Source organism: Portunus trituberculatus, chromosome 19 (assembly GCF_017591435.1).
Source record: "Portunus trituberculatus isolate SZX2019 chromosome 19, ASM1759143v1, whole genome shotgun sequence".
In the NCBI taxonomy this organism is placed as follows: Eukaryota; Metazoa; Arthropoda; class Malacostraca; order Decapoda; family Portunidae; genus Portunus; species Portunus trituberculatus.
Window position 1 is genome coordinate 14,069,792 of NC_059273.1, and position 13,779 is coordinate 14,083,570.

Sequence of the window (13,779 nt, forward strand, 5' to 3'; positions counted from 1 at the left end):
ACCGTTCCTCGGGAGGGGATGCATCGTGGTTACACATTTTTTTTTTCCGGCAAAACAATATTATCTACCTTTATTTTCTAAAGAATCAGCTGTTATCTCCATCTCTAGAGCGTCTTGGAGACGCTGAAAAATTCATCTGAAGGCAAGGCAGACTGGCAATGAGAGGCGCGTCGCTGGGATGGCAGGCTCCAGCAAGCCACGCCTAGTGGTTACTCAGCTTAGACCCACCGCTGTCAGGGATTATCAAATAATCTAATACGTTCGGGGTCGGCACACCTTGTGTTCGGCTGGCCGCCACCATTTCACTGGGCTCTGCCTTGGCCTCAGTCTAAGATATCATTTAGCGCTGATCCCGGAGCAAAAGGACCACCGCGGTGGCTGACTTCAATCTGGCCATGTCTGTGAGGCAGCGCATGTACATGACTTCTCAGCCGTGACACACACATGTGCACAGCATGAGTCGTCTTGCCGATGTTTTACAAGCGTGTATCAATTAACATTTAGGAGCGAACCCGTCACTTTACCAATCAGGCCAAGATGATCACCAAGGCTCGAGGGGATTCTGTGTTCGGCTCGACTGTCTTATCTCAGCAAAGACAATCCCTTACACCGAGGTAACTTTTCAAGACTCACAACAACCGTTCCACTAATGAAATAATAAACAATGGGAATAAAATCAAAATAAACATGAAGGAAGACCGAGACAAGAGAAGATACTATTCTATATGCTTTTAATGAGTCCACTCAAGGTACATGAGAGGCCGACGTTCGCTGACTGGTTGACTGACTAACTGATTGATTACATGACTGACTAAACAATTGACAGGAAGTGATGGTGTCGCCCGGAGATGGTGATGCTCTACGCGCCCGCTGGCCTCGTCCTGGGGAGTGGGACATGGTGAATGGGAGAGAGGGGCATGACATATTAAAAGGCAAGGTAACTGGTTCATTGTGCCACAGCAACATACTCTTATGGAACCGATCAGACTGGGATTAGGAAGCTGAGAGATGAGACGAAGATGCTAAGGAGGAATAGAAGATTGTGGAAGGAAAGTAAACATGGGACGATGGAAGGGTGGAGGAAGAAAAGGATAAAAAATGGTGGGAAATGAAGAAAGGACGGCATTGAAAGATGAAGGGATTGGAAGGAGGGAAAAGGATTGACAGGAGGAGAGATAGTGAAAGAAAATAAGGAACTAGGAAAGTGCAAATGGAAAAACTGGGGAATGAAGAGATAAAGAAAGAGAATTGAAAGAACAGGCCGATGAGAAATAATAGCAAACTAGGAAATGAAAAGAGGAAAGAGGGAAAGGGAGGAGGAAGGGGGGGAGGGCTTAGAGGAGACAGGAGACTGGAGGGAAAAGTAAGGGATTCTTATAGACGTAAAATACAATATAAACATTCAAAGTCTTCAATTGTATCTTAAAATCAAGTCGTGCTATGGACTTATTATTACTTATACTCTTATCATCATTACTTCTGTGTACTGCCATGAATCTTATCTCGAACATGCTTTTCATACAAGACACAGTAAGCACACGCACAGTAAGGCAAGGACACGCAGCAGGTGACCACTTCAGAGGCACAACGATATTCCAGAAAGCATTGGAAAGGACGATGTTAACCCCTTTAGTACTGGGATGCATTTTTACCTTGACTTTTGGATATGATTAGACGATTTTATTGACATTAGGAAGACTCTATGGAGGTCAGAAGATTAATGGCCTCTTCACTATTTTAATCCCCCACATAAGTTTCTGAAGCTGTGTAAAATCACCAAATAGTAAGCAGAATGGATATGGGAACGGGTCATGGTACTGAAGGGCTTAAGACAGGACTGAAGAGGCGAGGCAAACACAAACACAGATTCACGAAGCTCTCAACAATAATACTACTATAAAAAATACAAGAACCATTGCAGTAATACGTAAAATTCCACACAGGTTCAACAAACACACATTAACTAAACGTCAAAACAGAGTAAGCAAAAAAAGTAAAAGATCTGAACATATTTTTTCGGAGCTTTAATCTATATGATTGAACACGGGAAGGGCGAGAGATTGGTTCATTCCATCTTTCAGAGAGATTCGAAGCGATGAAGCACAGCTAATATCTCAGAGCCAGTGACTAATGCATAACTAACTCTCTCTCTCTCTCTCTCTCTCTCTCTCTCTCTCTCGTGATAGAAATTCAAGCCAAGGACACAAAAATGAGAGAGACAAGCAATTTCCCCACAAAATATAACAGGAAAATACAAAAATAGTTGCCAATTTAGCTCCAGAGTTGCCTTGATACACTTGAAACAGGAAGAACGTGTCACTATCACATGTCATAAACAGCACATGAATACCACACAATAACTAAAAACGTGTAAACAGAAATACTTTGCTCTCTCACTATGACTGCTTTCAGAGGCCAAAGAGATGACTAGCCGAGATCTCAAGACTGTTTCTCCTTTTGATAATGTAGAAGTCAAGTCATTCTGTCATTTAAATCGTAAAAACACTACTAAAAAACCATATATTTCTGCAAGAGCCTTTTGAAATAGGAGTGTGGCGCAGAAGTGTTTTAGAATACGGCCGTAAGATGTGGATAATTATTTGCTAAGCTTCAAATGCTACGAAATTAAAAAGAGAAACTGTGTTATGAGGTGATGCTGTACTGTGAGTGAGTGAAAGGAGTGAGGGAGTGAGTACTAACGTCACTAAGTAAGGGAAGCAGAACAGGCATGACCAGGTTAGCTAATAGAGAATAGAGATGAGTAACTAAATAACAAGCATAAACAGAGTGAATAAATAGGCAACAGGTAAGGAAGGAGAGTAATGAGTAGACTAGTGAATAAGAAGTGAGAGAGAATGAGTGAGTAAGAAGGAACAAGACAGAAATAAATAAAGTCAAAGGGGGAAGAAATAAAATTAAATAGATGAATTAGAAGATCAGAAAAGCTAGACGAGAGAGAGAGAGAGAGAGAGAGAGAGAGAGAGAGAGAGAGAGAGAGAGAGAGAGTGTTAGCTAGTTAATTTCAAGCAGTAAGCCAACAAATCACAGGACGAATAACAAAACACACCCCAACACCAACACACACACACACACACACCTGTTCCCGGCAGAAGGTGGAGGGTCGAGTTGGAAAGGTGGTGTGGTGGGGACAGAGTGGACAACTTATCTCCTGCCGGCGTCGTTCATCACCTTGGGCAGTCCCAGGATGGAGTTGATGAGCTCAGAGTTGCGCTTGTGGGGACCAACGGCGGCCGCCCACGGAGCCTGCGCCACGCGGTAGATTTGCTGCGCCAGCTCCGCCACCATCTGCACCGCCGCCCACAGGTTAGGTTTGGTTAGTAAGGTGTGTGTGTGTGTGTGTGTGTGTGTGTGTGTGTGTGTGTGTGTGTGTGTGTGTGTGTGTTCACTGTTTGATCTGCTGCAGTCTCTGACGAGACAGCCAGACGTTACCCTACGGAGCGAGCTCAGAGCTCATTATTTCCGATCTTGGGATAGGTCTGAGACCAGGCACACACCACACACGGGACAACAAGGTCACAACTCCTCGATTTATATCCCGTACCTACTCACTGCTAGGTGAACAGGGCTACACGTGAGGAGACACACCCAAATATCTCCACCCGGCCGGGGAATCGAACCCGGTTATCTGGCTTGTGAAGCCAGCGCTCTAACCACTGAGCTACCGGGCCGTGTGTGTGTGTGTGTGTGTGTGTGAGAGAGAGAGAGAGAGAGAGAGAGAGAGAGAGAGAGAGAGAGAGAGAGAGAGAGAGAGAGAGAGAGAGAGAGAGAGAGAGAGAGAGAGAGAGAGAGAGAGAGAGAGAGAGAGAGAGAGAGAGAGAGAGAGAGAGAGAGACTCTGGAACTCTCTATCTGCTTCTGTATTTCCATCTTCCTATGACCTGAAATCATTTAACCCCTTCAGTACTGGGCAACATTTTTACCTTGAGTTTTGGATGGGATTAGACGATTTTATTTACATTAGAAAGTGTCTATGGAGGTTAGAAGATTAATGGCCACAGTCTTCACTATCTTAAGATTGTGAAGCTGTGTAAAATCACCAAATAGTTAGCATATCCTGGTACTGAAGGGATTAAGAGGAGGTTTCAAGCCATTTATCCCATTCTTTTGGCTAACTCTCTTGGACCTTCTCGTGGGACTGGCATCTAAATAGACCTTTTTTGTTTAACCCTTCATTACCATGACGTGTTTTCATATATATTTCGCTTGTTATTTGGTGATTTTACACAACTTCAGAAAATTATGTGGGGATTAAAATAGTGAAGACTGTGCATTAATATTGTGACCGCCATAGACCCTTCCTAATGTCAATAAAATCATCTAATCACACCCAAAGCTCGTGGTAAAAATGCCTCCCAATACTGAAGGGGTTAATAGATCTAGCTATCCTAAGCCAGATTTCCCTTCTTAGATACAAAAGAAGCCAGGTTTCCGCCACCACAACAAGGGATCAACCGGAGCCAAGCTACAGCTGACTTTATAACCACGCTGCCCTGAGCTTCACTCACCTCACGCTCTTGGTACTTGAGCTCCTGCCCTTGGGTGAGTAGGGCTGCGAGGGCCACCACCACCAGCACGGCTACGACCACGGCGCTGCGCATCCTGGGGGAGATACTGCATCAGGAGGAGGAGGAGGAGGAGGAGGAGGAGGAGGAGGAGGGTTGAGTACGATTTCAAGAGGGCATGATGTGTGCCAGGGGTTAGTTTGTGTTGATATGTGCGTGATGGTTAAGTGTGTGTGTGTGTGTGTGTGTGTGTGTGTGTGTGTGTGTGTGTGTGTGTGTGTGTGTGTGTGTGTGTGTGTGTGTGTGTGTGTGTGTGTGTGTGTGTGTGTGTGTGTGTGTGTGTGTGTGTGTGTGTGTGTTAATGTTATTATATCAATGTAATGTGATAAAAAAAAAACGTGTCTAAGTGTTTATTTAATTAAGATAGCGAGCAATCTGATATAAAGTAAGGTGTACTTTTTAGAATATATGATTTTCGCCTTCTTCAGCTTCTAAATGAGTGACCCACAAGTGATCCAAAAGTGAACTAGCTTTGGCAAATCACGTGATGGAGAGGAGGTCGTAGTGGGACGTCGCGGGGCTGGGTAAGGCTAACGTGTGTGTATGTGTCGTCTCTTGATGGACAAACACATTTCTCTCTCGGTAAGCGCAGTGTTCTCTAGTCTAAGTTACAAGTGGGTATGGCAAGAGCTTTCTGAAGGAGGCTACTGAAGGGAGAAAACTGAAGGTGAAGAGTGAGGACTAGCAGGGAATGAAGGCGAGGACTGACACTAAGAAAGCCTGAAGGGTGAACAAAAGATTACATCAAACGAATAAGTGAAGATAACTGGAAATAATAGAGACAATGAAGATTCAGATTAAAGGAGAGGCTATTAAAGGTTACAAAAGGAAGCAACAGCAGAAAACACTAATGAAAGACGAAGAAACACACTGGAGAAGGTAATTAAAGATGGACACTACACGAAGATACTGAAGAAGACAATGAAGAGGAAAAAGATACAGAAGGAGGCACTGGAGAAGACTGAACCAGAGACAAATGAAGAAGATTGAAGGAAACACAAACGAGGGCAACCAAGTAACTGAAGGAGCCCACTGGAGGAAGCAACTGACGAAAGCAATGAAGAAGGCTCGCCACCTACTTGTCTGGGTGTTGTTAGGATGAACTGTGGCTGACGAGGACCTGATGGTGTGACACTGTGCCTTCCTCTACCTTATATACGTGCAGCGCCGCCCACACCTGCGCACCCCACACCTCACGCACTACGCCCCTCGCACCCGCCCCGCCCTGCCCTGCCCCGCCGCCCACTAGCCCGACACGTAAAGCCTGACCCGTTCTTTTTCTAATGGAGTCTCACGCGGTTTGGAGATAATAGTGGCCTTTCTTCGTCTCCATCTTAGTCTTTGGGAAATTTGAAATGTTGGTCTTTTGTTTCTTTTTTTTCTCTCACTCCTTTTTATCTTCGTGGAAATAAGTTGATTTTTTTTTTCTTTTTTGGAAGTTTGAAATGTTCGTCTTTTGTTTCTTATTGAGATTGGATTTTAGTTTTTTATTCCTCTTTTTTATCTTTGTGGATGAGTTGATTTTTTTTTTTTTATTTGAAATGTTCGTCTTTTGTTTCTTATTCAAAATGGATTTTTTTTCTCCATTTTTATCTTTGTGGAAACTAATTGATATATTTCTTTTTTTTTATTTGAAATATTCTTTTATTTCTTTTTTAGATTGGATTTTTTTTCTCCTCTCTTTATCTTTGTGAATACAAGTTGATATATTAGTTTTCCTACTTGTTCTTTTGCTTCAGTTACATTTTCATCATCTCTCTCTCCCTACACATCAATCTTTCATGCATTCCCTTCTTTTCCCTCAATACATTACACACTTCTCGTATTTCCTCAATTCTTAATAAGTATCTGAAGTTATTTATGCTTCCCTTCTTCCTTACTAACTTTTATTTATTTCACCAGTATATATTTTTTCCCTCCCTCTTCTTCACCCGCCACGCCTCCTTGGTTACGCTAGAATTTTACCCTATCAAAATTATCCTCTTTTTTTTCCTCTTCCCCTTCCTTACTTTCCTACATTATCTCTCTCTCTCTCTCTCTCTCTCTCTCTCTCTCTTGCAGTTCATTTTCTTGTTTCTCTCCCTTCTACCCTCATCTCTTTTCCTTCTCTTACGTTTCTTTTACTTCCTCTCTTCGTATTACCTCTTCCTTCATCTCACTCCAGACTTGTTTCTCTCCTCCATATTTCATCACCACTTTTCTTTCCTTTCTACTTTATTTCCCTGGTTTCTGTCAATACCTTCTTCCTTTCTCCCTCTCATGACATTCCCTCGCCTTCCTTCCGTCTTTCTAATATGCTAAGGCTGTTATCTTTCCGTCTTCCTTTCGGCTATAGTTGTTCTATTTCTTTGTTTCTCACTGCCTATATCCTCTTCTTCATCTGCTTTCCTTCCCTTCGCTCTTATCTTTCTGTCTTCTTTTCGTATAGTCATTCTCCATTTTTTTTTTTTTCACTGCTTATATCCTCTCCTTCATCTGCTTTCCTTCCTTTCGCTCTTATCTTCCTGTCCTCCTTTCGTCCATAGTCATTCTCTATTTCTTTGCCTTATTCCCTACATCCTCTCTTTTCTCTGCCTTCCTTCCCTTCGCTCTTATCTTTCTGTCTTCTTTTCGTCCATAGTCATTCTCCATTTCTTTGTCTTATTCCCTACATCCTCTCCTTTTCCCGATTTCCTTCCCCTCGCTGCCTCTCTCCTCACCCGCTTCGTCAGTCCCACTCGGTTCCCTGCAGCGTGTGGTAACAAAAATGCTCCTTCATTCCTTTTGTTCGTAGCGATGACAACCTTGACACCGAAGAGAATGAGGCTCAGTTTTTCTCTCTCGTTCGTCCCGATGCGTTACGAAATCCGCGTTTTATTTCTCTTTTTTTTTTTCCTCTCTCTTCATAGAGGCACGGGAGGGAAAAGGCGGCTGTAATTTTAAGCAGCGCAAGGATGAGTTTTACGTGGGCGCGAGTCGGAGGGAGAATGGAGTAAGGTAGTGAGAGCCCGATAATTAGGTTCAGGGCGTGATTTGGAGGACGTCGGGCGCAGTGAGGGGGAGACACATTACTCAATTTTCCAGTGTCAAATCCAGAGCCGGCGGCTGAGGGGTGTCACGGCCACAATGACACGCGGCAACATCTTCGTCACGCCCATCAGCACTCTACCCGCCGCATTAGTGAAGCCTCGCGGGAGACGCAGCGAGAAGGCCGTCTTACTCTCTTATGGACTTGTCATTCAGGGGGAGGGCGCGCTCTCTCTCTGACACACACACACACACACACACACACACACACACACACAGAATCATTTACTTATCAGCTAATTTCCGAATAATTAGTAAAGTGTACTTTAAACCTTGACTCAGCAAACAGCGGTCTGTGTCAGCCTGCCACGGTGCAGCCAACACCACAACTGATGGACACCAGCGATGTGAGAGGTGCACAGTGCACTGGAGGACGCAGACCATTCTTTCGTGACAGTGGAAACGAAAATGATCAACATAAAGGATGGATAAGGAAATAATAATTACAAATTAAATGTTTAGAGATAAAGGAATAAATAAGTCAGCGAGTGAAATGAACATAATAATAAATAAGAGATGCAGATATAGAAGTTTTGAGCAAAAAATTTCAACCTCAAAAATTTTAAACTGATAAAAAAAAGCCACACTGAACATAAGTTAAACATTCCTTTACACTCACTGAAACACTGAATAGACACTCCACTGTGTAAGTGATCACTAGTGTGAGGGTGAGGGAAATGTAACATTATGAGGGAAGAGAACGGCAAAATGAGGGAAGAAAATAGTGCACCACAGGCATGAGACACTTGGAAAGACAAAAACCAGGAAAAAAATGCAATAAAAATGAGGAAAGGATAGAAATGTACCACTAAATAGGAAATGCTAATACGTACATGAAGGACATAGTATCCTAATAGGGGTACCACTATATATAAAATTGCCTGCGCCACTAATGGGTGGATGCTCAAAAGCACTTCCCACATATGCTCTTTAACTATGCATAATGAGATTGAAAGAAGCAATAAGAGAAAATAAAGGTTTTGAAGGGAAACTAAGTGGAAAGTTCTTTTATAATCATCTCTCAAAATCTGTTTTTTTCCATGAATCACTTGAGATGAAGAGTGACACAAGGCAAAGGTTAGAGATGCTGAGCCATGTGACTTACCATGTTGGCTTGGCTGTCCTGGTAGGTTACTCCACTGTTCATCATGTGGTGGTGAGGTGGCAGTGCCTTGGCTTGTGTGTTGAACCTAACCAGTGGTGTGTGGGTAAGGCCTGCAGCGTGACCCAAAGTCCTAATAGTCTTCCGCTGGTCTTGGATCTAGACTCGGGCTGTTTGAGTTGAGAGGTGAGCTGTTGTAGCACTGTTGGAGAAAGTAAACACACTTTCCCTTTACAAAGCATTCCAAGGTCATACTGCAACAAACTAGTGCATCAACACTTGCCCTGCCAAGCCACACACAAGGATAAACATCAAACAGACCTTGCTGGAAATATTTATCAATTTGTATCACTTAAATACAGTTTTTTGTTCTCTATCTATATAACCTGTTTTGAACTTTACAAAAATATGATGCTGTGTTACATAAAAACCTGAAAATCACAAAATCTGGATTGCCTTCACTTCCGGCCTTGTCCCACGTACGGTACAGGACCTGCATCTATCTTGTTGAGTCTTATTGAAGCAGTGCTTTGTGTGACCTGACCTCTACTTCATCCTATTCTGAGTGTCTTGTATTGCCTTTTACTTTTATCTAACTCTAATAGTGTTTTCTATGACCTGACCTCTGCTTCATAACATTCTTTCAGGGTGTGAGCATACATTGTTTCACCACCTGATTCTTTTGCCATGTACATTTTATTCATATTCTCTTCTTCTTTTCTAAAAAAATCCTGCATGTGTGTGTGTGTATTTACCTAATTGTATTTACCTAATTGTAACATACGGGAAAAGAGCTATGCTCGTGTTGTCCCGTCTCCATATCTATTAATGTCCAGCTTTTTCTTAAAATCATGAATATTCCTTGCGTTGACCACTTCCACGTCTAAACTATTCCATGCTTCCACCCTTCTATGAGGAAGCTATATTTTTCACATCTCTCCTATAAGTGGCCATTTTAGTTTTTCCCATGCCCTCTCGACATTCTTCCATTCCACATACACAGATCTTCCCTATCCATTTTTCCATGCCAATCATCACTCTGTATATTGCTATCAGGTCTCCCCTTTCTCTTCTGTTTTCCAGGGTTGGAAGTTGCATTCTTTTCAGTCTGTCTTCATAAGTCAAATCTCTTAAGTCAGGCACCATTTTCGTTGCAGCCCTCTGTACTTTCTCTAGTTTCCTTATGTGTTTCTTTAAGTTCGGAGCCCACTGTATTGTTGCATATTCAAGCCTCGGTCTTATCATTGCAGTAATTATTTTCTTCATCATTTCTTCATCTAGATATCTGAACGCCACTCTTATGTTCCTCAATAAGTTCAATACTTCTCCAATTATTTTGTTTATATGTCTCTCTGGCGATAGGTCATTGGTAATTGTCACCCCAAGGTCTTTTTCTTCATGACTGGTTTTATGTCTTCATTTCCTATCTTGTACATACTCCTGATTCTTCTTTCACTCTTGCCAAACTCTATTTTCTTGCATTTTGTCGTGTTGAACTCCATTTGCCATGTACAGCTCCATTTCCATATTCTGTCCAAGTCTTCCTGGAGTAGTTCGCAATCTTTGTCACATCTCACTTTTCTTAACAATTTTGCATCGTCTGCAAATAGGCTCACATAACTGGACACCCCATCCACCATGTCATTTATGTAGACTGCGAACATTACTGGTGCCAACACTGATCCCTGTGGAACTCCACTCTCCACCAATCCCCATTCTGATGGTCTGTCCTTAATTATTGTTCTCATTTCTCTTCCTACCAAAAGTCTTCCATCCATTTTAGTAAACTGCCATGCACTCCTCCTACCATTTCAAGTTTCCAGATCAGTCTCTGGTGTGGTACCTTATCAAAGGCCTTTTTTAAATCCAGATATATTCCATCAGCCCAACCATCTCTTTCCTGTATTACATCTATCACCCTCGAATAGTAACATATCAGGTTTGTCGTGCATGAACGCCCTTTCCTAAAACCAAATTGACACTCACAAAGTATGTCATTTTCTCCAAGAAGTCTGTCCATCTAGTCTTCACCACCCTCTCACACATCTTAGCTACCACACTTGTAAGTGACACTGGTCTATAGTTCAATGGGTCTCTCTTGTTACCTGATTTATAGATTGGGACAATGTTAGCTCTTTTCCAGTCTTGGGGCACTACACCTTCCCTTAATGAGGCATCAATTACTTCACAAACTTTTTCTGCCAATTGCTCCCTGCATTCTCTTAAAATCCATCCTGATACCCCATCAGGTCCCACAGCTTTTCTCACTTCTAAACTCCCCATCATGTTCTTGATCTCCTCCACCGTTACTTGAAACTCCTTCATAATCCCTTTCTGTTCCATTACCAGTGGTTTGTCAAAAGCAGTCTCCTTTGTGAATACCTTCCGAAAGCATCCATTCATAGCCTCTGCCATTTCCCTGGGATCTTCACTGTATACTCCATTTACTTCTAAACTTTCAATACTTTCTCTATTTTTGATGTTGTTGTTCACATGTCTGTAAAAAAGCCTTGGTTGGTCTTTACATTTATCAATTATATCCTTTTCTTGTTTCTTTCTTTCTTCTCTTCTAATCAACACATATTCATTTCTTGCTCTTTTGTAACTTTCCCACTGCTTAATCCGTCTTTTCCTTCTCCACCTCTTCCATGCATCCTCTTTTCTTGTTCTAGCCTTTTCACATCTATCGTTAAACCAGTCCTGCTTTCCAACTTCTCTATGTTGTCTTATTGGTACAAATTTTTCTCACCTTCTTTGTATATTTTTATAAATTCCTTCCACTTTTCATTTGCTCCTTAGCACTCTTGAATTTCATCAATTTGTCTCTTGAAAGAATTTCTTTAGGTTTCCAAAATCTGTCTTGGCATAATTCCATCTTCCCACTTTATATTCTTCATTTCTTCTAGATTTCTCTTCGTCTATCACCTTGAACTCCAAAACTGCATGATCACTCTTTGCTAAAGGGCACTCCACCCTCATCTCCTCAATGACCATTGGCTCTGTACTAAAGACCAAGTCCAGTCTTGACGATGCTCCCTCTCCTCCAAACCTAGTATCTTCTTTGACCCACTGAGTTAACACATTTTCCATTGCCAGTGTCAATAGTGTATTTCCCCATGTTGTCTCTGATCCTTCCATTGACCAGTCCTCCCAACACACCTCTTTACAATTAAAATCTCCCATCATTATAGTTCGTTCACAGCCACCCAACATTTCTTCCAGACATGTTCCTGTATCACTTATCATTTCTTCATATTCCTGTACTGACCATGCATTTGTCTTAGGTGGTACGTACACCACTATGTAGTGCCTCTTTTTTCCTTCATTAGTTTCTGCTCTGATCTTTAGCACTTCTGCCTTTCCCATACCTTTTTCACTTGATCCACCTTTATATCTTTTTTAACCAGCAACATCACTCCTCCTCCCATCTTACCTACTCTATTTCTTTTCCAAACGTTATATTTCCCTTCTCCAACCTTCATCAGGTCTTCTCCCTCTCTCAGTTTTGTTTCAGTAAGACCCACAATATCTGGGTTCTTGTCCCTCAAGTAATCGTTGAGTTCTAAAATCCCCGATATCACTCCATTTATGTTGGAATACATTACATTTCGCTCATATGTAAGTTTCTTTAGTCCTTTTTTGCTGTACTTTTCTGGGTTATGTGTGTGTGTGTGTGTGTGTGTGTGTGTGTGTGTGTGTGTGTGTGTGTGTGTAATTCACCTCGGTTGCCTGCTGGTCACCCAGCCAGTCTTCCCCATTACGGAGCGAGCTCAGAGCTCATAGACCAATCTTCGGGTAGGACTGAGACCACAACACACTCCACACACTGGAAAAGTGAGGCCACAACCCCTCGAGTTACATCCTGTACCTATTTACTGCTAGGTGAACAGGGGCCACACATTAAGAGGCTTGCCCATTTGCCTCGCCGCTCCCGGGACTCGAACCTGGCCCTCTTGATTGTGAGTCGAGCGTGCTAACCACTACACTACGTGGTGTGTGTGTGTGTGTGTGTGTGTGTGTGTGTGTGTGTGTGTGTGTGTGTGTGTGTGTGTGTGTGTGTGTGTGTGTGATGTTTCCTGACATTTTGCAACAGCTCTTTTTTCGTATCTTAACATTTTGTCCTTTTTTCTTCTTTCAAGAAAAATAGCAACATTATAACAGTATAACAAAGTACAGTACAATAGGAACATATATAACAAAGGCACTCCCTAACAATGTACTGCAGTTCCCATAAAACAAAAAAGAAAGATAATATATATATATATATATATATATATATATATATATATATATATATATATATATATATATATATATATATATATATATATATATATATGGAGATGCCAATTCATTTCTTTCTACTGTTCAAAAACTATAAAAAATATCACAGGAGTCCCCAGCTTGACTTTCCTCTGGCTGTGCAACTTAACTTTACAACACGCGGCTACAAAGACACGAATTCTGAGTCTTCCCTGATAACAATGCACATGTGTTTTAAGTTTACCATGACAATAATGTAGAAATAAAACTGACAATCCATGACTGAAAAGACCAAACTTCATGTATCAAAAGATTCACCACAAAAGAGGTCTATGGTACCTTTTCCACTAGCTGAAGGTCCACACAAAGGCCTGCGGGTGGCCACTGTTCTCCAGGAGGGTGGTGGCGGCCAGCTCATACTTGGCCAGGCACTGCAGTGAGGCCTTGAGTGGGTGGCTCTCCAGTGCAAACCTGCCCGGGTCACCAATCAGGACGAGGGAACCACTGAGGGCAACAAGAAAAAGGTCATTCTCTATCACTGTCATCACGTAATCTGTAAAACACTAACAGCAGACAAACTCACCATAATAACTCTCTCTATCTTAGTATCACTCTCACCACCAACATTCTCATTATAACAAGCACCTTCATCATCACTATATCATCACTACTTACACTACCTTCCTCACTGTCACAACTTAACTTGCCATCATTGCTGCATCACCACTGCAACCTAAGCACACCAACCTCTTTACTGAGCCACCCA

General features: G+C 42.1%; 2 protein-coding genes across 5 annotated transcripts in view; both read right to left on the reverse strand.

Moving 5' to 3' along the window:
* Positions 1–714: 714 nt before the first annotated feature.
* Positions 715–8,892, reverse strand: LOC123506054 (pigment-dispersing hormone 1 peptides). Of its 2 annotated transcripts, none has more exons than XM_045257899.1 (4): positions 8,754–8,892; positions 4,526–4,619; positions 3,098–3,306; positions 715–881 (listed from the first exon to the last, which is right to left on the reverse strand). In XM_045257899.1, exons 2-3 carry the CDS (start codon positions 4,616–4,618, stop codon positions 3,163–3,165), a joined length of 237 nt encoding a protein of 78 aa, XP_045113834.1. In that variant the 5' UTR covers position 4,619; positions 8,754–8,892; the 3' UTR covers positions 715–881; positions 3,098–3,162. The 2 variants fall into 2 exon arrangements, with proteins under 2 accessions (XP_045113834.1, XP_045113833.1); XM_045257898.1 differs by lacking the exon at positions 8,754–8,892 and adding an exon at positions 5,662–5,729.
* The window catches only part of LOC123506052 (electron transfer flavoprotein beta subunit lysine methyltransferase-like), a 103,836-nt gene continuing 98,871 nt past the window's right edge, over positions 8,815–13,779 (reverse strand). For 2 of the 3 annotated variants that reach the window (XM_045257895.1, XM_045257893.1), the window contains exon 6: positions 13,077–13,517. In XM_045257895.1, the coding sequence (XP_045113830.1) occupies positions 13,361–13,517 (157 nt within the window). In that variant the 3' untranslated portion in view covers positions 13,077–13,360. Of the gene's footprint in view, positions 8,953–13,076; positions 13,518–13,779 lie in introns of those variants that run through there. The other variant, XM_045257894.1, reaches the window with a different exon arrangement.